Source organism: Papio anubis, chromosome 14 (assembly GCF_008728515.1).
Source record: "Papio anubis isolate 15944 chromosome 14, Panubis1.0, whole genome shotgun sequence".
Lineage (NCBI taxonomy): Eukaryota > Metazoa > Chordata > Mammalia > Primates > Cercopithecidae > Papio > Papio anubis.
In genome coordinates, this window is record NC_044989.1 from 85,176,842 (window position 1) to 85,201,371 (window position 24,530).

The window sequence follows — 24,530 nt, forward strand, 5'->3', positions numbered from 1 at the left end:
TTTGAGACAGAGTCTGGCTCTGTCACCCAGGCTGGAGTGCAATGGCACTATCTCAGCTCACTGCAACCTCTGCCTCCCAGGTTTAAGCAAGTCTCCTGCCTTAGCCTCCTAAGTAGCTGGGATTACAGGCTTCTGCCACCATGCCCGGCTAATTTTTTGTATTTTTAGTAGAGATGGAGTTTCACCATGTTGGTCAGACTGGTCTCAAATTCCTGACCTCAAGTGACTCACCCATCTCAGTCTCCCAAAGTGCTGGGATTACAGACGTTAGCCACTGCACCCAGCCTGTCAGTAAATATTTTTAATCACCTACTGTGTGCAGAGCACTGTGCTAATCAGCAGGGATAGGTCTGTAAACAAAACAGACACCAGTAAGAACTCGGCCTCATTCTAAATTCTGCATCTGAAGCCAACTGCAGTGTTTCAGGCAGATTATACATAGAAAAAAGGGTCTGCATCCAGCTCCACTGTCAAAGACACTAAGCATCATCTGATTCATTTAATCAAGGATGCAGAAACTTGTCAGAAGAAAGGCAGAGGAGAGGCTGACAATCTTTGCATGGCTTCCCTTGACTCCTCAGGAAACTAAGAGAGCTAGTAGCAATCACATTCCACTAGGGTGGTGTTCCTGTCAGATCAGAGAAGCTCAGTTGTTGCTTTTGTGCTCAGGCCTAATGACACCATCCAACTTTCACGATGGGAACATTTTCAAAAGCTGGGCTCTTCTGTTCCTTGAACCAAATGTTCCTAAAGCTACATCTTCATCTACAGATGGAAAACAGAATCAGTGCCTAGGTATCCCCATACAATATTCTGCCTTCCAGTTTCCTGTGGCACAGAAAGCCTTTTTCCCTTCAATTTTTATGTTTCTCTATTAAAGGACATAACAACTTGGGAAGGTATAATGCTTAGAGTCAATTTTTACTATGTTGGTATCATGCTAATACATTGTTATCAATACAATGTAATAAGCATTGCATTATTTTTTCTATTCTAGGTAATTCTATATTCTGAAGGATTTGAATCCAGTAAAATATTAGCAAGAAAAATGACTCAGATGTATAAGCTTTGCAGTGAGCAGCTGTCTCAGCAGGATCACTATGACTTTGGCATGAGAGCTGTGAAGTCTGTCTTGGTCATGGCTGGGTAAGAAACCAAAGTAGTCAAGTGAAATCCCAAACCATGTGATCAAATGCACTGAATGGGTAACTCAGGAAAGGCTCTCATACAGTCAGTGATTAGTAAATGTTGGCTGCTGCTGTTGTCATCATTCTTACCTTGACGCTCCTATGACAAAGTGACACAGGCTGTCTCTCCTCATCCCATGACAGTTCTTCACTGTGAGTCCTAACATGGTTGTCCTCGATGGAAACTGATCTCCAACTAGGCTTTGGAGAACATTAACTTCCCCTGAACTCAAATTCAAACACTAGGTTTTTGTTTACAAAAGCCTTTACTACGTTAAGATGGTATGACTAGACTTAAAAGACACACAGTCTGTTATGCATATGCAACAAAGCCAGTCATACATGTTGCCTGAGAAAGCCTCAGGAGTTTAAAGAAACTTCATCATTCCAATTCAGTTCAGCTTATGTCTTAGATTTCATCTCTGTCTTTATAATATAGCCCAAGCCTAAACTTTTTTCTAGTATCTAGTAAAGAAAGAGTCTTTCCTCTTCTCAGGCCCCAACTTTTCTCTTTATAATTTCTTGAAACTACTATATCTGGAATCCCCAACTTGTCCAGAGCCTCTGAGGAGACCTATTTTATCTCTAGTCCTTCCTTTCAGGCCATGACTCATTGGCTCAGGTTCTGCACATCCAGGAACCCTCTGCCTGGCTCCTGCATCACTGGGCTCTGCACGAATCTCCCTGCACTTTTCTACCCTCTGTTCTATCTTTTAACCTCTCAGGTATAGTATGTCCCCTCTTTACAGGATGGCCATTTAAGGACTAGGAATACTAAGAATTTGAGATACACTTGCACTGAAGGAGCACAACTACAGTCCAGTGAGTCACAGAGACGGACCAATGTGCAGTCATGTAGCTGCGATGCAGGGAGGGCAGCAACAGGGCTGCACCCACCCAAGGTTCGCTGAGAAGGAGGATAGACGACAGGAGCTTTCTAGCAAAGGGAGCCACTGGGCTGGGTTTTGAGGGGAAAAATAAGAGCAGGCAAAGAACAAGGCAAGATATTCTGGGCAGACTGAAAAGAAAATCACAGACATAGGAATCATCATGATGTATTCAAGGAACTATAAATTCAGGTTGAATAACATCGGGATTGGGGAGGATGTTGCGATGTTGTCCTTGTCATTCTCTTCAAGGCTGCGTAGCCATTGCAGGACTTGTCAGTGTGCTCTGATGGAGATGAACCCTGAGCACACAAGGGAAAATGATCCTCTCCTTCTAGCAGGAATCCTCAGGGGAAGGTCTCTGCCCTCCCTACAGGTTTAGAAAATCACATTCAACCTTATGTTCTTGTGATATGCCTTTAAATATTCCAAAATATTCCTTTAAATTTAGATCTTTAAAAAGAGAAAACCCAAACCTAAATGAAGATGTGGTGTTGATAAGAGCTTTACGAGACTCCAATTTGCCAAAATTTCTAACAGATGATGCTCTTCTGTTCAGGTAAGTTTCTAGACGTTACCAAGTAAAGCGTGGCTATCACGTAGCGGCAAATGGTAGTCTTTTCTTCAATTATTTCTTTCTCTAACAAACTGAAAACTTTCCCATCTTTTCTGGAGAAACTTATTTCGCAGTTTAAGAAATACTCGTTTAAAATAAAGATACTAAAGTTTGGGCATAATTTCAATCATTTGTGTTTTTTTATCAAAATATTATTCACCAGACTATGTGCTATACAAATTAGCATTTGGCCATAAGTTCCTGACCTAAGGGAAGTTTCTGACTCAAAAAAACTCAGACTTGGGATTTAACATAAATACAATTGCTTTTATCCATTTTGTTTTTTGTTGTTTAGTTTTACATTTCTCCAAGTTATACATGTATATAGTTTTAAAAAGAAAATAGTTTCATAAATTAGTCACATGGAAAGCAACAGTCCCCAGTCTTTCACGAACTCCAACTTCCCAAAGACAATCATTTTCTAACTCTCTTATTTATGTATTCTGCTATGCCTCTCCAGACTTCTTAATACCACATTTACACCATTTCTTTTTCTTTTTTTCCTTTTTTTAAATTTTGACTTTTTTCAGTGGTTGCCCTAGATTTTGCAATATACATTTACAAATAATCTAAGCCCACTTTCAATTAACACAATACCATTTCAGGGGAAGTGTTAGTACCTTATAATAACAATTCTATTTCTCCCTTCTATCCTAATTCCTCCCTTCCATCCCTTGTGTCATTGCTGTCATTCATTTTACTTATATATGAACATACATAAGCACATATATAATATATACATAGGCATACATAATCAAATGCATTGTTGCTATAGCTATTTAGAACAAACTGTTATCTGTTAGATCAATTAAGACAAAGAAAAATAAAAATTTTCGTTTTACCTTCAATTATTCCATCTTCCATGCTCTTCCTTTAGGTAGATCAGAGTTTCTGACCTATGTTATTTTTCGTCTCTCTAAAGAACTTCCTTTAATATTTCTTTCAAGGCAGGGCTACTGGCGACAAATTTTCTCAATATTTATTTGTCTGAGAAAGTCTTTATTTCGTTGCTTTTGGTGTTTTAGACATGAAGTCTTTGCCCATGCCTATGTCTAAATAATTTACTACCTAGGTTTTCCTCTAGGTTTTTATGGTATTAGGTCTAACATTTAAGTCTCTAATCCATCTTGAATTAATTTTCGTATAAGGAGTAAGGGGAAAAGGATCCAGTTTCAGCTTTCTACTTATGGCTAGCCAATTTTCCCAGCACCATTTATTAAATAGAATCCTTTCCCCATTTTCTTGTTTCTCTCAGGTTTTGTCAAAGATCAGATGGCTGTAGGTATTTGTGGTATTATTTCTGAGGGACTCTGTTCTGTTCCATTAGTCTATATCTCTGTTTGGTACCAGTACCATGCTATTTTGGTTACTGTAGCCTTGTAGTATAGTTTGAAGTCAGGTAGCGTGATGCCTCCAGCTTTGTTCTTTTGACTTAAGTTGTCTTGGCAATGAGGGGGCTCTTTTTGGTTCCATATGAACTTTAAAGCAGTTTTCCAATTCTGTGAAGAAACTCATTGGTAGCTTGATGGGGATGGCATTGAATCTATAAATTACGCAGCAGGCGGTATGGCCATTTTTTCATTATTGTTTCTTCCTATCCACTTGGCAAAAGGCATGGTATGTTTCTTCCATTTTGTTTGTGTCCTCTTTTATTTCACTGAGCAGTGGTTTGTAGTTTCTCCTTGAAGAGTCCTTTACATCCCTTGTCCAGTTGGATTCCCTAGGTATTTTATTCTCTTTGAAGCAATTGTGAATGGAAGTTCATTCATGATTTGGCTCTCTGTTTGTCTGTTACTACAGGTGTATAAGAATGCTTGTGATTTTTTGCACATTAATTTTGTATCCTGAGACTTTGCTGAAGTTTCTTATCAGCTTAAGGAGATTTTGGGCTGAGACAATGGGATTTTCTAAATATACAGTCATGTCATCTGCAGAAAGCCAAAGTGAAGCAAATGGGATCTAATTAAACTAAAAACTTCTGCACAGCAAAAAGAAACTACCATCAAGAGTGAACAGGCAACCTACAGAATGGGAGAAAATTTTGCAATCTACTCATCTGACAAAGGGCTAATATCCAGAACCTACAAAGAACTCAAACAAATTTACAAAGAAAAAACAAACAATCCCATCAAAAATTAGGCAAAGGATGTGAACAGACATTTCTCAAAGAGGCATTTAATACAGCCAACATTTTGAAAATGCTAATGTCACTGGCCCGTAAGAAATGCAAATCAAAACCACAATGAGATACCCATCCTCACTTTTAGTTAGAATGGCAATCATTAAAAAGTCCAGGAAACAACAGGTGCTGGAGAGGATGTGGAGAAATAGGAACACTTTTACACTGTTGGTGGGATTGTAAACTAGTTCAACCGTTATGGAAAGTAGTATGGCGATTCCTCAAGGATCTAGAACTAGAATGTACCTATGACCCAGCCATCCGTTACAGGTATATACCCAAAGGATTATAAATCATGCTGCTATAAGACACATGCACATTATGTTTATTGCGGCACCTATTCCATAATAGCAAAGACTGAATCAACCCAAATGTCCATCAGTGACAGACTGGATTAAGAAAATGTGGCACCCTTACCATGGAATACTATGCAGCCATAAAAGGGATTGGTTTTGTGCTGGCCAGGGACATGGATGCAGCCGGAAACCATCATTCTTAACAAACTATCACAAGAACAGAAGCCAAACACTGCATGTTCTCACTCATGGGGTGGGAACTGAACAATGAGATCCTTGGACTTCGGGAAGGGGGACATCACACACCAGGGCCTATCATGGGGAGGGGCGAGGGGGAGGGATTGCATTGGGAGTTCCATACCTGATGTAAATGACGAGTTGATGGGTGCTGACAGGTTGATGGGTACAGCACAGCAACATGGCACAAGAGTATACATATGTAACAAACCTGCACATTATGCACATGTACCCTAGAACTTAAAAGTATAATAATAATAAAAATAAATTTAAAAAGTCTTTATTTCTCGCTTCACTTTTGAAGGACCAATTTCACAGGGTACAGAATTCTAGGTTGGTGGGGTTTTCTTCATGTTTCCTCCACTCTCTTCTTGCTTGCATGGTTTCCTGAGGAAAAGTCAAATAAATTCTTATCTTTCATCCTATGAATAAGGGTGTTTGGTTTTTTTGTTTTTTTTTTTTTTTTTTTTTTTTTTTTTTTCTGGCTTCTTTCTATGTTTTTCTTTAATTTTCTTAATGGTTTTAAAATGGCCTGCCTCAATTATAATTTTTGAGGCCATTTTATCCTTAACCAGTGTTTTCTGAGTTTCCTGGATCTAAGGTTTGGTAGGTGACATTAATTTTGGGGAGGCATGCTGTTCTTTCAAATATTTCTTCTGTTCTTTTCTCTCTCCTCTTACCACTCTGGTATTCCTATTGCACGTGGGGTACTCAGCTTTTGTGGTTGTGCCATGGTTCTTGGAATATTATGGCTTTTCCGGTCTTTATTCTCTTTGTTTTTTCAGTTCAGAGGTTTCTATTGAGGCCCCTCAAGCTCAAGAGAATACTTTCTCAGCTGTGTGTCTACTAAATGTGACCCTATCAAAGAACGTTCTTCATCTCTAATATAGTGTGCTGGTTTTGATAATGCATTTCTTTTTGCTTCTTTCTTTGGTTTCCATATCTCTGCTTACATTGCCCAGCTGTTTCTGCATGCTGTCTATTTTATCCATTAGAGCCTTTCCGCATTATTCATCATCACTGTTTCTAAATCCCTGTCCAATAATTTCCAGCATCCCTCCATGTCTGGTTCTACTGCTTGCTCTGTCTTTTCAAATGGTGGGGAGGGGTTGCCTTTTATTATACCTCATAATATTTTCTTAATGGCTGAACATGATGTAGGTTTAGAAAATAAAAGAACTACAATGGCAAAAGAACTTAATATCCCTAAAACACACAAAAACAACAGCAGCAAAACTAAAATTGACAAATGAGATCTAATTAAAACTAAAAACTTCTGCACAGCAAAAGAAACTACCATCCAGGTGGACGGGCGGCCTGCAGGATGGGAGATTTTTTTTGCCAATCTACTCATCACCAACCAAAAGGGCTAATATCCAGAACCTACAAAGAACTCAAACAAATTTACAAAGAAAAAACAAACAACCCATCAAAAAGTAAACCAAAGAGATAGAACAGACATTTCTCAAAAGACATTCCCACTTATACAGCCAACAGACATATGAAAAATCATCACAGCCATCAGAGAAATGCATCAAAACCACAATGAGATACCATCCGCACCAATTCTAGAATGGCGATCATTCAAAGTCAGGAAACAACGAATTGCTGGAGAGGATGTGGAGAAATAGAACACTTTTACACTGTTGGTGGGATTGTAAAACTAGTTCAACCATTATGGAGAGTTCTCAGGGATCTGGAGACTGGATGTGCCATGTGACCCAGCCGTCATTGCTGGGGATATGCGGATTATAAAGTTATGCCCTTTATAGACACATGCACACGTATGTTTTGTGCAGCACTATTCACAATATAGCAAGAGACTTGGAATCAACTAGTGTCCGTCGGTGACAGGTGGTTAAGAGAATGTGGCACATGTGCATGGGATGCTGTGCATTGTAGGGATTGGTTTGGAGTCGTAGGGGACGTGGATGCCATTGGAGCCATCATTCTTGGCAAACTATCCCAAGGGCAACCAAGAGCACGTGTTCTCACTCCTTGGGTGGGAGCATAGAACAATAGAATCACTTAAGACTCAAGGAAGGAACATCACACACAGGGCCTATCATGAGAGAAGGGAGAATTACATTAGGGAGATTATACAATGTAATAACCAAATTGGTAAATTACAGCAACAGACCAACTTATGCTAGAAATACTCCCCATATATAACAAACCACCTACATTATACACATATACCCTAACTTAAAAGTATAATAATAATAAAATAAATTAAAAAAGCCACAATGAGATACCATCTCACACCAGTTAGAATGGCAATCATTAAAAGTCAGGAAACAACAGGTGCTGGAAGGATGTGGAGAAATAGGAACACTTTTACACTGTTGGTGGGGATTATGTGAGCTAGTTCATGGGTATATGGAAAACAATTATAGCGATTCCTCAAGGATCACAAACTAGATGCTTACCATATGAAGCCCAGCCATCCCGTTACTAGATATATACCCAAAAGTTATAAATCATGCTGCTATAAGACACATGCACCGCGGATGTTTATTGCGGCACTATGCATAATAGCAAGACTTGGAATCAACCGCAAATGTCCATCAGTAGACTGATTGAAAATGTAGCTTTGTCTCCCGCCACGCAAGTGTCTTTTAACCATATAAAAGGATGAGTTGTATCCTTCCCACAGGACATAGATGCAGCCAAGGAAACCATCATTCTTAGCAAACTATCACAAGAACAGAAAAACCAAACACTGCATGGTCCTCACTCCATGAGTGGGAACTGAACAATGAGATCACTTGGACTGGGAAGGGACATCACACACACGGGGCCTATCATGGGAGAAGGAGGATTGCATTGGGAGTTATACCTGATGTAAATGGCAGAGTTGATAGGTGCTGGCAGGTTGATGGGTGCTTACAGCAACATGGCACAAGTATACATGTAACAAACCTGCAGTATGCACATGTACCCTAGAACTTAAAAGTATAATAATAATAAAATAAAATTTAAAAAAAAAAGGTGCTTTATTTCTCCTTCACTTTTGAAGGATAATTTCAGAATTACAGAATTCTAGGTTGGTGGGGGTTTTTTCTTCAATATTCCTCCTCTCCTTGCCATAATTCAAAAGAAAAATCATCATCTTCCTCACCTTCAGTAAAAGTATTTTAGTTTTTTATTTTCTAAAAACTAACTTCTATTTTCACTTTAATTTTTCTGTAGTTTAAAATGACCTGCCTCCAGTATAATTTTAAAATTGTTATCCCTCACTTAGTGTTTTCTGAGTTTCCTGGATCTAAGGTTTGGTAGGTGACATTAATTTGGGGAAATTCTGTTATTATTCTTTCAAATATTTCTTCTGTTCTTTTCTCTCTCTCTTACCCTCTGGTATTCCTATTGCACACGTGGTACTCCTTTTGTAGTTGTACCATGGTTCTTGGGTATTATGTTGCTTTTCCAGTCTTTATTCTCTTTATTTTTCAGTTTCAGAGGTTTCTATTGAGGTACCCTTAAGCTCAGAGGTACTTTCCTCAGCTGTGTCCAATCTACTAATAAGCCTATCAAAGGCATTCTTCATCTCTATTATAGTGTGCTGGTTTTGATAATGCATTTCTTTTTGCTTCTTTCTTTGGTTTTCCATATCTCTGCTTACATTGCCCAGCTGTTTCTGCATGCTGTCTATTTTATCCATTAGAGCCTTTCACGTATTCATCATCACTGTTCTAAATCCCTGTCCAATAATTTCAGCATCCCTCCCATGTCTGGTTCTACTGCTTGCTCTGTCTTTTCAAATGGTGGGGAGGGGTTGCCTTTTATTATACCTCATAATATTTTCTTAATGGCTGAACATGATGTAGGTTTAGAAAATAAAAAGAACTGGGCCAAAAGTAAGTTGGCTATAAGTAATGTAGAGTAAGGTGCAGCAGGAGGGAAAGTGTTCTATTGTCCTAGGATTAGGACTCAATCTTTTAATGAGCCTATGCCAACTGTAAGCTTCATAAGTGTTTCTCACTTTTTTTCTCCCCCTGTTAGGTGGTACAGGGTGACTACAGTGGCCTAGAGTTGGGTAATTCCCTTCTCCCAGTGAAAGGCTAGAGCCAGCTGGAGCTGATGTTTCCCTTCCCCCAGATCTGTTAGGCCCTGACAAAACTCTAGCAGGTTAGGCTCTGATTAATTATCCTGGCTTCTTATTAGGAAAAGCAGGGTGCTCCAGCCTATTTCTTAATGGTTTCTTTTCCCCTCCCCTGCCAGAAGCATGAAGAGATTTCTTTTTTTTTTTTTTTTCCAAATGTGATTTTTTTTTTTCATTTCCAACTTTTATTTTAAGGTCCAGGGTACATGTGCAGGATGTGCAGGTGTGTTCCGTAGGTAAACATGTGCCATGGTGGTTTGCTGCACAGGCATTCACCCAGCATTCAGCCAGGCATTCAGCCCAGCATCCATTAGCTATTTTTCCTGACCCTCTCCCTCCTTCCACTCCCCACCCTCTGACAGGCTCTGGTGTGTGTTGTTCCCCACCATGTGTCCATGTGTTCTCATCATTTAGCTCCTACTTATAAGTGACAGCATACAGTATTTGGTGTTCTGTTCCTGCATTAGTTTGCTAAGGATAATGGCCTCCAGCTCCATCCATGTTCCTGCAAAGGATATAATCTCATTCCTCTTTATGGCTGCATAGCATTCCAAGGTGCATATGTACCACATTTTCTTTATCCAGTCTCTCATTGATGGGTTTTTAAGTCGGTTACATGTCTTTGCTATTTATAATAATGCTGCAATGAACATACACATGTATGTGTCTTTATAACAGAATGACTTATATTTTTTTAAGTATATACCCAGTAATGGGATTGCTGGATCAAATGGTAGTTCTGTTTTTAGGTCTTTGGGGAATCACTAAACTGCTTTCCACAGTGGTTGAACTAATTTACACTCCCACCAACAGTGTAAAAGCATTCTTTTTTCTCCACAACCTCACCAACATCTGTTGTTTTTCGACTTTTTAGTAATAGCCATTCTAGGCTAGGTGTGGTGGCTCACACCGGTAATCCCAACAACTTTGGGAGGACAAGGCAGGTGGATCAACTGAGGTCAAGAGTTTGAGACCAGCCTGACCAATATGGTGACACCCTGTCTCTACTAAAAATATAAAATTAGCTGGGCATGGTGGCACATGCCTGTAATCCCAGCTACTTGGGAGGCTGAGGCAGGAGAATCACTTGAACCCAGGAGGTGGAGGTTGCAGTAAGCCAAGATTGTGCCATTGCACTCCAGCCTGGACAACAAAAGTGAAACTCCATCTCAAAAAATATTAATAATAATAATAATAGCCATTCTAACTGGCATGAGATGGTATCACATTGTGGTTTTGATTTGCGTTTCTCTATTGATCAGTAATGTTGAGTTTTTTTTCATGTTTGTTGGCTGCATGTGTGTTGTCTTTTGAGAAGTGCTTGTTCATGTACTTTGCCCACTTTTTAATGGGGCTCTTTGTTTTTTCTTATAAATTTGTTTAAGTTCCTTATAGATGCTGGATATTAGACCTCTGCCAGATGCATAGATTGCAAAAATTTTCACATGATGGGATTTCTCTCAGATATTTACTCCAAGAACCTGGTTGAGCTCCTAGAGGTAAAATTCACAAAAGATGTGCCCCTCCACCCCATGACTGGATGCCCCTGGAGTTTTTAACTCTCAGACATCTCCACATCTAGCCTAAAGCAATTTATCAATTACAGCTGACATTTTCCTACCCTGGCACTGGCTCCTATGCTAGTTTGTTGTGATCCTGTGTATGTGACTGTCTGTGTCTCCAGTGTTGAGGGCAGAGGTATCTACAGGCATACCTCATTTTATTTCACTTCATTTTATTGCACTTCGCAGATGTCATGTATTTTATAAATTGAAGGTTTGTAGTAACCCTTCATCAAGCAAGTTTATCAGCACAATTTTTCCAACAGTTTGTATTTACCATGTGTATATGTGGTAATTTTAGTAATTTTCACAATATTTCAAACTTTATTATTATTATATCTGTTATGGTGATCTGTGATCAGTGATCTTTGATGTTACTATTGCGGTTGTTCTGGGAGCACCACAAACTGCACCCATACATGACAGCAAATTTAACTGATAAATGTGTGTGCTCTGACTGCTCCACAGACAGCCGTTCTGCCATCTCTCTCCTTCTCCTTGGGCCTCCCTCTTCTCTGAGACACAATAATATTGAAATTAGGCCAACTAATGACCCTACAATGGTCACTAGTGTTCAGATGAAAGGAAGAGTCACACACCTCTCACCTTAAATCAAAAGCTGGAAACGATTAAGCTTAGTGAGGAAGACATGTCTAAAGCCAAGATAGGCTGAAAGCTAGGCCTCTTGTGCCAAATAGCCTAATTGTGAATGCAAAGGAAAAGATATTGAAAGAAATTAAAAGTGCTACTCCAGTGAATACATGACTGATAAGAAACATAAAGTAACCTTATTACTGATAAGGAGAAAGTTTTAGTGGTCTGGATAAAAGATTAAACCAGCCACAACATTCCATTAAGCCAAAGCCTAATCCAGATCAAGGCCCTAACTCTCTTCAATTCTATAAAGGGGGAAAAAGTGGTGAGGAAGCTGCAGAAGAAAAGTTCAAAGCTAGCAGACATGTGACTGAATTGCTGCAATCTCATAATAAAACCTGCATGGATGAGGAGGTGCTTCTTATAGATTAGCAAAGAAAGTCATTTTTTGTTTGTTTGTTTCTTTGCTTCGAGACAGTCTCACTCTGTCACCCAGGCTGGAGTGCAGTGACACAATTTTGGCTCACTGCAACCTCTGCCTCCCAGGTTCAAGCAATTCTCCTGCCTCAACCTCCCAAGTAGCTGGGACTAACAGGCGCACGCCACCACCCCTGGCTAATTTTGTATTTTTGGTAGAGGAAGAGTTTCACCCTGTTGGCCAGGCTGGTCTTGAACTCCTGGCCTCAAGTGATTAGCCCGCCTCAGCCTACCAAAGTGCTGGGATTACAGCTGTGAGCCACCGTACCCAACCAAAAGTAGTTTCCTGCGATGGGATCTACTCCTGGTGAAGTAGCTAGCTTCAAACTTATTTTTCTAGCTAGCTTCATGAAGTTTCCTTCATGAAGTTGAAGCAAAGAAGTTATTTCCATAATATATAAGGTACAAGGTAAACTAACAAATGCTGATGTGGAGGCTGCAGTAAGTTATCCAGAGCTAAGAACACTGATGAAGGTGGCTACACTAAGCAACAGATTTTTAATGTAGATAAAACAGCCTTCTATTAGAAGATGATGCCATATAGGACTTCCATAGTGAAAAAGGAGAAACCAACGCCTGGCTTCAAAGCTTTAAAGGCCAGGCTTACTCTAGTTAGAGGCTAAAGCAACTGGTGGTTTTAAGTTAAAGCCGATGCTCATTTACCACTCCAAAAACCCTAGGGCCCTTAAGAATTACACGAAATCTACTCTGCCTGTGCTCTAAAAATGAAACAACAGGGCCTGAATGACAGCATGTCTGTTTAGAGAATGGTTTACTGAATATTTTAACCCTTTTCCCATTTGCCCTGAGAGTACTCATTGGCAGCGCAGAATTTGTACTTGTGGCTGCAGAATTTAACCCGAGATAACTTTGTCAGGAATTATCTCACTTTTATTATTATTTTCACATTGCTGTAGTATACTGACTTTGGAAACAAAAGGCATCATTCTATAGCATTCTGGTTTTTAGTAGTGGTATTTCCACTTACAAAACATAGTAATTCTTGATCACTGAAAATGTCAAATCCTAGAAAGCATAACATTCCTGTGCATGATGTTAACATTGTTTTTTTAATAGTCGTTGGCCCAAGGTTCATTTGATGAATCTGATTTTTCCAAAATAGATGACTCTGATGATTTGGATGATTCTAATGTTAGTTCTGTTGAGAAATAACTCCAAGAACAGTTTTTACATTTTATTTTCACACTGAAAAGCAGTCAGATTTCTTTCAGCCTCACAGAGCATGTTTATGTAAAATTAAATGAGCACTGGCAGTGAGCTGCCCTTTTTTGTTCTAAATGAGAAAAGGGCTAAATCACCATTGAGAGTTACTGCTCAGAAAAAAAGACTCCTTTTCAAATATTGCTGCTCATTGGCAATGCACCTGGTCACTCAAGGCCTCTGAGGGAGATGTACAAGGAGATGAATGTTGTTTTCATGCCTGCTAACACAACATCCATTCTGTAGCCCATGTATCAAGGAGTACTTTCAACTTTCAAGTCTTATTATTTGAGAAACATATTTTGTGATGCTCTATCTGCCATAGATAGTGATTTCTCTAATGGATCCAGGCAAAGTTAATTTTAAAACCTTCTGAAAAGGATGCATCATTCTAGATGTCATTAAGAACATTCATGATTCATGGTAAGACAGAATGTCAACATTAACAGGAGTTTGGAAACAGTTGATTCCAACCCTCATGGATGATTTTGAGGGGTTTAAGACCTCAGTGAGGGAAGTAACAACAGATGTGGTGGAAACAGCAAGAGAACTAGAATTAGAAGTGGAGCCTGAAGATGTGACTGAATTGCTGCAATCTCATGATCAGACGTGAATGGATGAGGAGTTGCTTCTTATGGATTAGCAAAGAAAGTAGTTTCCTGAGATGGGATCTATTCCTGGTGAAGATGCTGTAAATGTTGTTGAAATGACAACAAAAGACTCAGACTATTACATAAATATAGTTGATAAAGCAGTGGAAGGGTTTGAGAGAACTGACTTCAACTTTGAAAGAAGTTTTGCTTTGAGTAAAATGCTATCAAACAGCATCACAAGCACATAGATATCTTTCACAAAAGAGGCAATGAACATGGCAAACATTATTGTTGTCTTATTTTAAGAAATTGCCACAGTCACTCCAGCCTTCAGCAACTACCATCCTGCTCAGTCAGCAGCTATCAACATTGAGTTAAGACCCTCTGCCAGCAAAAAGATTATGACTTGCCGACAGCTCAGATGGTCATTAGCCTTTTTTAGCAATAAAGCATTTTTAAATAAAGGTATGTACATATTTTAGACATAATGCTATTACATGCTTAAATGACTGCAGTACAGCATAGCAATAAATTTTATATGCACTGAGAAACCAAAAAATGAGTTGCTTTATTGCTATATTCACTTTATTGTAGTGCTCTGAAACTGAACCCACAGCATCTCTGAAGGATGCTTATATATAAATATACAATTACTTTTCACAATGAATGGTAATACCATGTTCATAATAGTAGCTCATATTTTTATTTATCGTGTTCTTTCTTCCTTTCTGATGCTCCAAGTTTGCTTCTTTTCATCGTTTCTTTTTGCTTAGGGAAATTTCCTTTAGCCATTCTTCATGGTAGATCTGCTGGCTACAAATTCATTTCCTTTTCCTTTATCTGAGAATGTCTTTATTTCCCTTCATTCTAGAGGGATATTTTCTCTGGGTATAAGATTCTGGAGTGACAGTTGTTTCAGTACTTGAAAGCTGTTGTACCATATACTTCCCATGTACACCATGAAATTCTATGCAGCCATTAAAAGGAATGAGATCATGTCCTTTACAGGGACGTGGATGAAGCTGGACACCATAAACTCAGCAAACTAATGTAGGAACAGAAAACCAAACACCACATGTTCTCACTTATAAATGGGAGCTGAAAAATGATGGATTGATAGGTGCAGCAAACCACCATGGCACACATTTACCTATGTAACAAACCTGCACATCCTGCACATGTACCCCCCAGAACTGAAAATAAAACATTTTTTTAAAAAGATGTACCACTTCCTGTCAGCCTCCATGGTCTCAGATGAGAATTTTGCTGTTATTCTGTGTGGGTTTTTTTTCCCTGTTGGTAAGGTGTCATTTCTTTTTTTTCTTCTGGCTGCTGCTAAGATTGTTTTCATTGTCTTCCGTGTTTACAAGTTTGACTATGTTGTTTCTTCATATGGATTTCTTCGGGTTTATCCTGTTTGAGATTTGATCAACGTCTTAAATCTGTAGGTTCGTGCTTTTTGGCAAATGTGTGACATTTTCAGTCATTATTTCTCTGAATACTTCTTCAGCTCTTTCATCTTTCCCCATCGTTTGAAACTCCAATGACACAAATGTTAGATCTTTTGTTACATTTCCATAGGTCTCCAAGGGCTGCTCATTTTTTTTTTCAGACAATTTTCTCTGTCTTGTTCAGATTGGGTAACTTCTATTATTCTGTCTTGCAGTTTACCAGTTCTTTCCTCTATCCCTTCCATTTTGCTCTTGAACCCATCTGTTGATTTTTTATTGTATTTTTTCAGTTCTAAAATTTCTTTTTTTTTCTTTTTTTTATTATTATTATTATACTTTAAGTTCTAGGGTACATGTGCGTAATGTGCAGGTTTGTTGTATATGTATACTTGTGCCATGTTGGCATGCTGCACCCATCAACTCGTCAGCACCCATCAACTCGTCATTTACATCAGGTATAACTCCCAATGCAATCCCTCCCCCCTCACTCCTCCCCATGATAGGCCCCATATGACCCAGCCATCCCATTACTGGGTATATACCCAAAGGATTATAAATCATGCTGCTATAAAGACACATGCACACGTATGTTTATTGCGGCACTATTCACAATAGCAAAGACTTGGAATCAACCCAAATGTCCATCAGTGACAGACTGGATTAAGAAAATGTGGCACATATACACCATGGAATACTATGCAGCCATAAAAAAGGATGAGTTTGTGTCCCTTGTAGGGACATGGATGCAGCCGGAAACCATCATTCTCAGCAAACTATCGCAAGAACAGAAAACCAAACACCGCATGTTCTCACTCATAGGTGGGAACTGAACAATGAGATCACTTGGACGCAGGAAGGGGAACATCACACACTGGGGCCTATCATGGGGAGGGGGGAGGGGGGAGGGATTGCATTGGGAGTTATACCTGATGTAAATGACGAGTTGATGGGTGCTGATGAGTTGATGGGTGCAGCACACCAACATGGCACAAGTATACATATGTAACAAACCTGCACATTATGCACATGTACCCTAGAACTTAAAGTATAATAATAATAATTAATAAATAAATAAATAAGAAAATGTGGCACATATACACCATGGAATACTATGCAGCCACAAAAAAGGATGAGTTTGTATCCTTTGTAGGGACATGGATGCAGCTGGAAACCATCATTCTCAGCAAACTATCGCAAGAACAGAAAACCAAACACCATATGTTCTCACTCATAGGTGGGAACTGAACAATGAGATCACTTGGACTCGGGAAGGGGAACAGTTCTAAAATTTCTCACAGGTTCTTTGTATATTCTTTTTTCTTTCTTTTTTTGGCTGAGATGTCCTTATATTCTTTTGTTTCTAATGTGTTCATAATGGGTTCTTAAAACATTTTCATGATGTCTGTTTTAAGATAATGATCTCACCTGTGTGTAGTCACATGCACCTATAGTCCTGACTAGTCAGAAGGCTGAGGCAGGAAGATTGTTGGAGCCCAGGAGTTCAAGGCCAGCCTGGGCAGTATAGTGAGACCATATCCCTTAAGAAATAAAATACATTTGTCAGACAGTTTTAACATCTCTCTTATCTCAGTGTTAGCATCTATTGATTGTCTCTCTTAGTTCAGTTTGCGATCTTTCTGGCTTTTGATATGATGAATGATTTTTATTGAAACCTACTTATCTGAGATATTATGTTATGAGACTCTAGATCTTATCTAAACTTGTTTTAGCTGGCTTTTCCTGATGCCACACCAGCAAGAGAAATTAGAAATGCAACTTTGTTACTGCCAGGTGGGGATAGAATTCAAGTTTTATTGGTGTCTGGTGGAAGCAGTCATTTCTGCTGTGTAGGGGTGGGAGTTCCAGCTCCCTGGCAGTCCTCCAGTGATATTGTCCTGGATAGAAGAGTAGAAATACCTCATTACTGCTCCCCACGTAACCTCCACTGATGCCACAGGGAAGACAGCTTTATTACCCCTGGACAGTAGTAGGAGTCCTAACTCTCCACTGAGCCTCCTCTGATGCCACCCATCAGAGAGAGGAAGGGGTGCTTCATTATTCCTGGGGAGGGCTGGAAGTCCAGGCTTCCCATATGGTCTCCACTAATACCAAAGGGAGTATCATTACTTCCCAGTGAGGATGAAAGTACATCCCTATATGGCCTTCTCTGACACCATGGGGGAATGAGGAGAGGAATTTCAGGAGACTTGTTACACCCTAGCTAGAGTGGAAGTCTGGGCTCCGTACTCAGTATCTGCTGGTGTGGGTAGGAATAAATACCTCAGGAGTTTTCAGTGGTGTTTGGTTAGAGTAGAGCAGTTATTGCCTAAAAGTTTTCTGTCTTGCTGGGCTGCCCCTTTCCTGGTCCTTTGGATAAAGGCGGTAAGCTTTTCCTAGGGCTTTTTAAAAAAATCTGTGCCCATTGACATTTCTGGATTGCCAGCATATAAAAGACAAAAAGACACAAGAGACTCGACACTGTTATTGCTTGCATCTTAAGTACCTAGCCAGTCTGCCTTTTCTCTACCTTTCAGAGTCTTCTTTCATTTATTTTACTTAATGTACAGGGATTTTAGTTGTACTTAATGGAAGGAATAGTGAAAAGTAAGTCTGTTCCATCTTTCCGGAGAAATAAGTTGGTTGACATTTTCATGTATTACCTTTAATACATTTCTATTTTTACAGCTGTTGCTTTTTCAATTAGTTACATATCTTAAGCATCTTTTTCATGTTAGTATATATGCATGAGTCTATTTTTTTGTACTGCTGCTAGACTGCTATTATGTAAGATAGTACTTTGAGACATAATAAACCTATAGAACTATTTTAATGTGAAAGGTCTTATATATGGACATTTAGATTTTTTCCTAATTGTTTTCTATGCTAATAATGAACATTCCTATACATATATCTTTGCACAGGTGTGATATTTCTACAAGGGAGATTCCTGGAAGTAAGTTTCCTAGGTCATAGGGTTTGCACATTTTTTATTTAAATAGATTCAATCAAATTGTCCTCCAAAGATGAGTTACCCTTTAACATTTACATAAGTGGTTTTATGAAGGTGCCTATTTCCCCATAAGTGTTTTAAAGAGGGGCCAAATGTAGTAGCCTATTTTAATATTCATTTCTGTAACTGTTAGAGTCATTGGGTATCATTTCCTATGTTCATTATTTATTTATAATTATTATTCTTGGAGCATGTTCCTATTGTACTCTTACTTACTGATTTATAGAAACACATAACCTTTATTGATATAAACATTGGAAATGTTTTTCTAAGTCTCTCATTCATGCTTTAGGTTTGTATATAAAGCCTTTTATCTCACAGAAGTTTGATTTTTGTCTGTTTGTTTTTCTTTTTTCACTCTGTCAACTTCTTTTTACAGTTGTAGATATCCTGCCTTTCTTAGAAAGACCACCTTACCACAATGTTGCAAACTTTAGCTCTTGTACTTTCTTCTAGTACTTTGGTCACTTTATGTAAGGTTTTAACTGTATCACAGATGTATTTGTGTAAATAATGTGAAGTAACGATTTAGCTTCTTTTTTCCCATAGAAACATCTCATATCAACTGTTGTTTCCTATAGAAACAGTCACATTTTTCCTTCCTCCCTTCTTGCATAATACTAATTTTAATTCTATATTCATCTTATTTTTCTGAATAGCCACATACAGTTATGAGCATATGTAAGTGATTTTAGGAAAATTTGAGTTATAAATATAATTTTAAATATAATTTTAAAATAATTTTAAATTTTTAAGTGAGATATTTTATATTTTTTAAATAATTAAAAATAAGTTCATCACCTTCTATATGCTTGGTACTGTGCCATGTACTGTGAGAAATACAGAAAGAAACACAAAAGATATTGCTTACTCCCAAGAAGCTCCTAATATACTTATGAACATTGGTCTACTATACAGGAAACAAACAAAATCATACATGATATCAGAGAAATGATAGATTCTGGTACAGCATGTAGGACAAACTAATACTGTACATGTTCAGAAGAGAAAGATCAATGAGAAACAATAAGACTCATAATATTTCATTGATTGTAACAAATATGGGAAAAAATCAATGACCAGTTGTTCCTAATTGATTTTATTTTTGTTTTGACAGTGGAATCATATCTGACCTTTTTCCTGGAGTCCAAATTCCAGAACATGATTATGGTATTTTACAGTCAACAATTGTGGATGTCATGAATGGACAAAATCTTCAGCCTGAGATGTGTATGGTTAGAAAGGTGATACAGTTTTATGAAACAATGCTAGTAAGGCATGGTGTTATGTTAGTTGGACCAACAGGAGGTGGCAAGACCACAGTTTACCGAATACTAGCAGAAACTTTAGGGAATTTACAAAAACTTGGGATAGAAAATCCCTTTTACCAAGCAGTTAAAACATATGTTCTCAACCCTAAATCAATTACCATGGGTGAATTATATGGAGAGGTTAATAACTTAACCTTGGAATGGAAAGATGGTTTGATGGCACTAAGTGTCCGAGCAGCTGTGAATGATACTTCAGAAGACCATAAATGGATCATCAGTGATGGGCCAGTAGATGCTCTTTGGATTGAAAACATGAATACAGTGCTGGATGATAACAAGATGCTTTGCCTGGCTAACAGTGAGAGGATTAAACTCACACCTCAAATTCACATGCTTTTTGAGGTAAGTGTACACATTACTGTGGAGTGAAATCATTCATTAAATTGGCATACCATCATTACATTTTTTCTCACACTGATGTAGCCTTTACTATCTATAATGTCTATTATTATGTTCTGTTTACTTACTTATTAAATTACCCTTTTGTAATAGATTGACAGTCAAAGTCTCAAATGTTCTTGTCTCTATAAATAGGAAGTACAATAAATTCTGGCTTCCCTGAGAGAGGGAGAGAGAGGAAGAAAGAGAGAGAGAGAGCACTTTGTATCATTTGAAATGCATTTTAAATTTAAAAATTATTATATTTAATAAGAATAAATTATCCCATTGTGATATGAATATTTGATGAGGGATTGGGAGAGGAATGTGGACCAAGTACAGCTACAAACATTATGAAGGATGCCACCTGTGTTCTATTCATTCATCAAATACTGATTGAATGCCTACTATGTGCTAGGGATTCTAATACAAGAATGAAAAGGAGAAAAGAGAAAAGCAAAGAGAAGAAAGAAAAAATAGCCCTGCCCATAGAATTTGACAGTATCCTCCTGTACTTGTGGGAATTTTTTCGCCTTATACTCATTTAACTTTGTTCTTGCATTTCTAATTACTTATTGCTCTCCCACTCTCTTCCACACAAAGCCTTTCAATGTTAAGTTAGACTTTAAAAGTGTGAATCATTTTATAAGTGTGAACACTGAAGTTGGAGAAATAAGGAAGTATCATATTAGCGGTTTCCTGCTCAACTTTCTTCAACTTTAGGTGCAAGATCTGCGGGTTGCCTCCCCTGCAACTGTCAGTCGATGTGGAATGGTGTTTGTGGATCCTGAAGAACTGAAATGGATGCCTTATGTTAAAACTTGGATGAAGGGTATTTCTAAAAATGTAAGTGCAATCAGATATTCCCCAATATCTCCATCTGTCAGGACTCACGTTGCCTTCTAGTGCACAAATAACAATATGTTAAGGACTCATGGTGCTTGATTGAGGGGACTTCATTATTTTACCTAGTCCTCCCTATGGATTCCTAGAATCCTCCAGGAATGTTTATATACTCCCCAAATCTGTCCTCATTTCTTGTTACCCCAGCCTGCCAGCCGGCCTACTCACACTTCCTCCTGCCTATTCTGTCTGGCTTCTCCCCAGACTGAAACACAAGCCACTTTTGTGAGTCCCTAAAAACACAACTTCAACAACCTGAGGCATTGAGACTTTGCAGAAAGCTTGGGAGTAATAAAACAGAACCAAAAGGAAGAAAAAGAATATTTAAGTCTAGACCCTAACTGTCATTGTTTTTGGATTTTCAGAGCCCCTAACACCTATGACAGCCAAAGATAAAAGAAAACCCATTTACATCCTACCCCAATTGTAGGTGCGAGACCTAAGACACATTCTAACCTCAGAGGTACAATTCCACCCAAATTGAAGAAAAGCTTATACATTGTTATTCAAAACAAATCAGTTTCATACTACTTTCTGTAGCTTCTCCATTCTAACACAGAATTTTTCTCTTTAGCTTAGCTGAACAAGTAGTCCTTTGAGATGTTTCCCTCACATCTCATCCCCTACTCCAAATAAGCCGTCTTCGTCTCTGCCTCTCCCCCTCCAAAGATGAGCCGGAAAACTATTGTTTTCCTCCTTTCTTTGCATGAACATTTTAAGAATATTATGGTCTAGTCTCAGAGTACCTTATTAAAGACAGTAAGTCTCAGAATTGAGAGTTTATCATTGACTACCTTAAGACTTTTAACTTTTCTGAATTCACTTTTTTAAAATTAGCAGATATTTTTATGCCTAGGGCAGTTTTAAGTTTATAGAAAAATTGAACAGAAATGAGGGTTCCCATGTACTCCCTCACCCCCAAACAGTTTCACCTATTATTTACACTGCATAAATGGTGAACCAGTATTAGTACATTATTATTAACCAAAGTGCATACTTTGTGTTAGAGTTCACTCTTTGTGTACAATTTATGGGTTTTGAAAAATGCATAGTGTCATGTTTCCACCATTATAGTATCAGGCAGAATAGTTTCATTGCTCTAAAAATCCTCTGAGATCTACCTTCTGAATATCATCCCTCCTCCCATCCCTTAACGCCTGCAACCACTGACCTTTTTACTATCTCTGTAGTTTTACCTTTTCTAAAATGTCATACAGTTGAAATCGTATAGTACATAGCCTTTTCAGACTGGCTTCTTTTTACTTGGTAATATTCATTTAAGGTACTTCCATGTCTTTCTGTGGTTTGGTAACTTATTTCTTTTTAGCATTGGATATTTTTTTTTACAATCTTCACATTGTATAAATATTTCATCTTCTATTCTCATAACAGTGTGTTTCCCAGAGTAGAAGTTAATTTTAATGAAATTCAACTTACCAGTTTGTTCCCTCATGGATGATGCCTTTGGTGTCATACCTAAGAAGTCATCACCAAGCCCAAAGTCATGTAGATTTTCTCCTGTAATCTTCTAAAAACTTCATATTTTGTGTTTTGCGTTTATAATCCATTTTCAGTTAATTTTTAGGAAGGTATAAGGTCTGTGTCTAAATTCGTTTTTTTGCATGTGTATATCCAGTTGTTCCAGCACCATTTGTTGAAAAGACTGTCCTTTCTCCATCGGATTGCCTTTGCTTTTTTGTTAAAAATCAATTGACTGTATTTATGTAGGTCTATTTCTGTGCTCTCCATTCTGTTCCATTGATCTACTTGTCCATTCTTTCACCAATAACCCACTGTCTTGATTACTGCAGCTGTATAGTAAGTCTTGAAGTTGGGTAGTGTCAGTTTTTCAACTTTGTTCTTTTTCTTCATTGTTGTGTTGGTTATTCTGGGTCTTTTGCCTTTCCATATAAACTTTAGAATCAGTTTGTCAATTAATCCACAAAGTAACTTGCTGAAATTTTGACTGAGATTTTGTTAAATTTATAGATAACATCAGAGAAATTGACATCATAAGACTATTTAGTCTTCCTACCCATGAATGTGGTATTTCTCTCTATTTATTTAGTAGTTCTTTAGCTTCTTTCATCAGAGTATTATAGCTTGTCTTATATAGATCTAGTACATATTTTGATATATTTATAATTAATTTATTTTTGGCACTAATGTAAATTGTATTGTATTTTTAATTTCAAATTTCAATTGCTCCTTGCTGGTGTATAAGAAAATGATTGACTTGTATATGTTAACCTCATATCCTGCAACTTTACCATAATTACCTATGAGTTCCAGTTTTGTTTGTTTTGTTTTGTCAATTTAGGTAGATTTTCCACATAGACAATTATGTTATTTGTGAACAAAGACAGTTTTACTTCTTCCTTCCCAATCTGTACACCTTTTATTTCCTTTTATTGTCCTATTGCATTAGCTAGGACTTCAGGACAAAGTTGAATAAGAGTAGTGAGAAGGATTGAATTCACTTTTAAATATTTTATGTATTGGCAGCTTAAGAAATAATTATGAAATTAACACCTCTGAACCCATTGCCAGACCGAGAAATAGAATGCAATCAACTACCCATAATTTCCCCCATGTATCCCTTCCCAGTCATAAAAGGTTTCCTTAAAATTTAATTTGTTTAATATGTTGTGATAGTTATAGCCTTTGGTCTAAAGATCACTGAATATATAGAAATATCCAGATTTTAACCAACCCAATTCTAAACTGAATTATGTATTTATCAGGTCTTGCTAAACTATCATTTGTTTCATTTTCAGCTGAATGAGGAAACCCAAGAATATATATTAAATCTTTTCCAACGTTATGTTGATGAAGGTTTACATTTTATCAATAAAAAGTGCAGCCAAGCAATTCCACAAGTGGACATCAGCAAAGTTACTACACTCTGTTGCTTATTGGAGTCCTTGATACTTGGGAAGGATGGAGTTAACTTGGCAATGGTATGAAGAGTTTTCTTACTGCTATGAAGTTAGAAAAATTAGATTATTGTATAAATTCCTTGCAAAGAAATGACTCCATTCTAAAATATAACCATTTGATTTTTAAGTTAATTTTTCAGGGGACTAATAGCTATGATTACATTCATAGAATCTCAAAGCTACAAGGAACGTTAGCATGTATAGTTTATTCCTCTACTCAATTTTGAATTCTCTTACAGTCTACAACATATTCCCAATACAAGATATTCTCAATCTGCTTACATACCTTCATGCAGGTATTTTAAAAATTATAATAATCAGTTGAAAGGCAAACTTGGACTTTTTTTCCCTACATATTCCTTCTCATTCATTTTCTCATCAGTGATTATAATATATAACTATAAGAAAACACTACTCTGTGAACCATTGCATGAAGTGTAAGAAACATACACTGTGCCCATTTAAAAATGTGTTAGTCTAAATGAAAGAAAAATACCTTTACACTTTGCAGCTTAGGATTCTTTTTATGTTTATATATAAAATATTAAGTCTGTTTCTCTTTATTCT

At 37.7% G+C, this 24,530-nt stretch overlaps 1 protein-coding gene across 8 annotated transcripts in view; it reads left to right on the top strand.

The window, feature by feature from the left end:
• Positions 1-24,530, top strand: part of DNAH6 (dynein axonemal heavy chain 6) — a 380,528-nt gene that overhangs the window by 190,134 nt on the left and 165,864 nt on the right. For all 8 annotated transcript variants that reach the window (XM_017947677.3, XM_017947678.3, XM_017947676.2 and 5 more), the window contains 5 exons: positions 998-1,146; positions 2,526-2,633; positions 19,530-20,085; positions 20,845-20,967; positions 23,802-23,984. In XM_017947677.3, the coding sequence (XP_017803166.2) occupies positions 998-1,146; positions 2,526-2,633; positions 19,530-20,085; positions 20,845-20,967; positions 23,802-23,984 (1,119 nt within the window). The remainder of the gene's footprint in view (positions 1-997; positions 1,147-2,525; positions 2,634-19,529; positions 20,086-20,844; positions 20,968-23,801; positions 23,985-24,530) is intronic.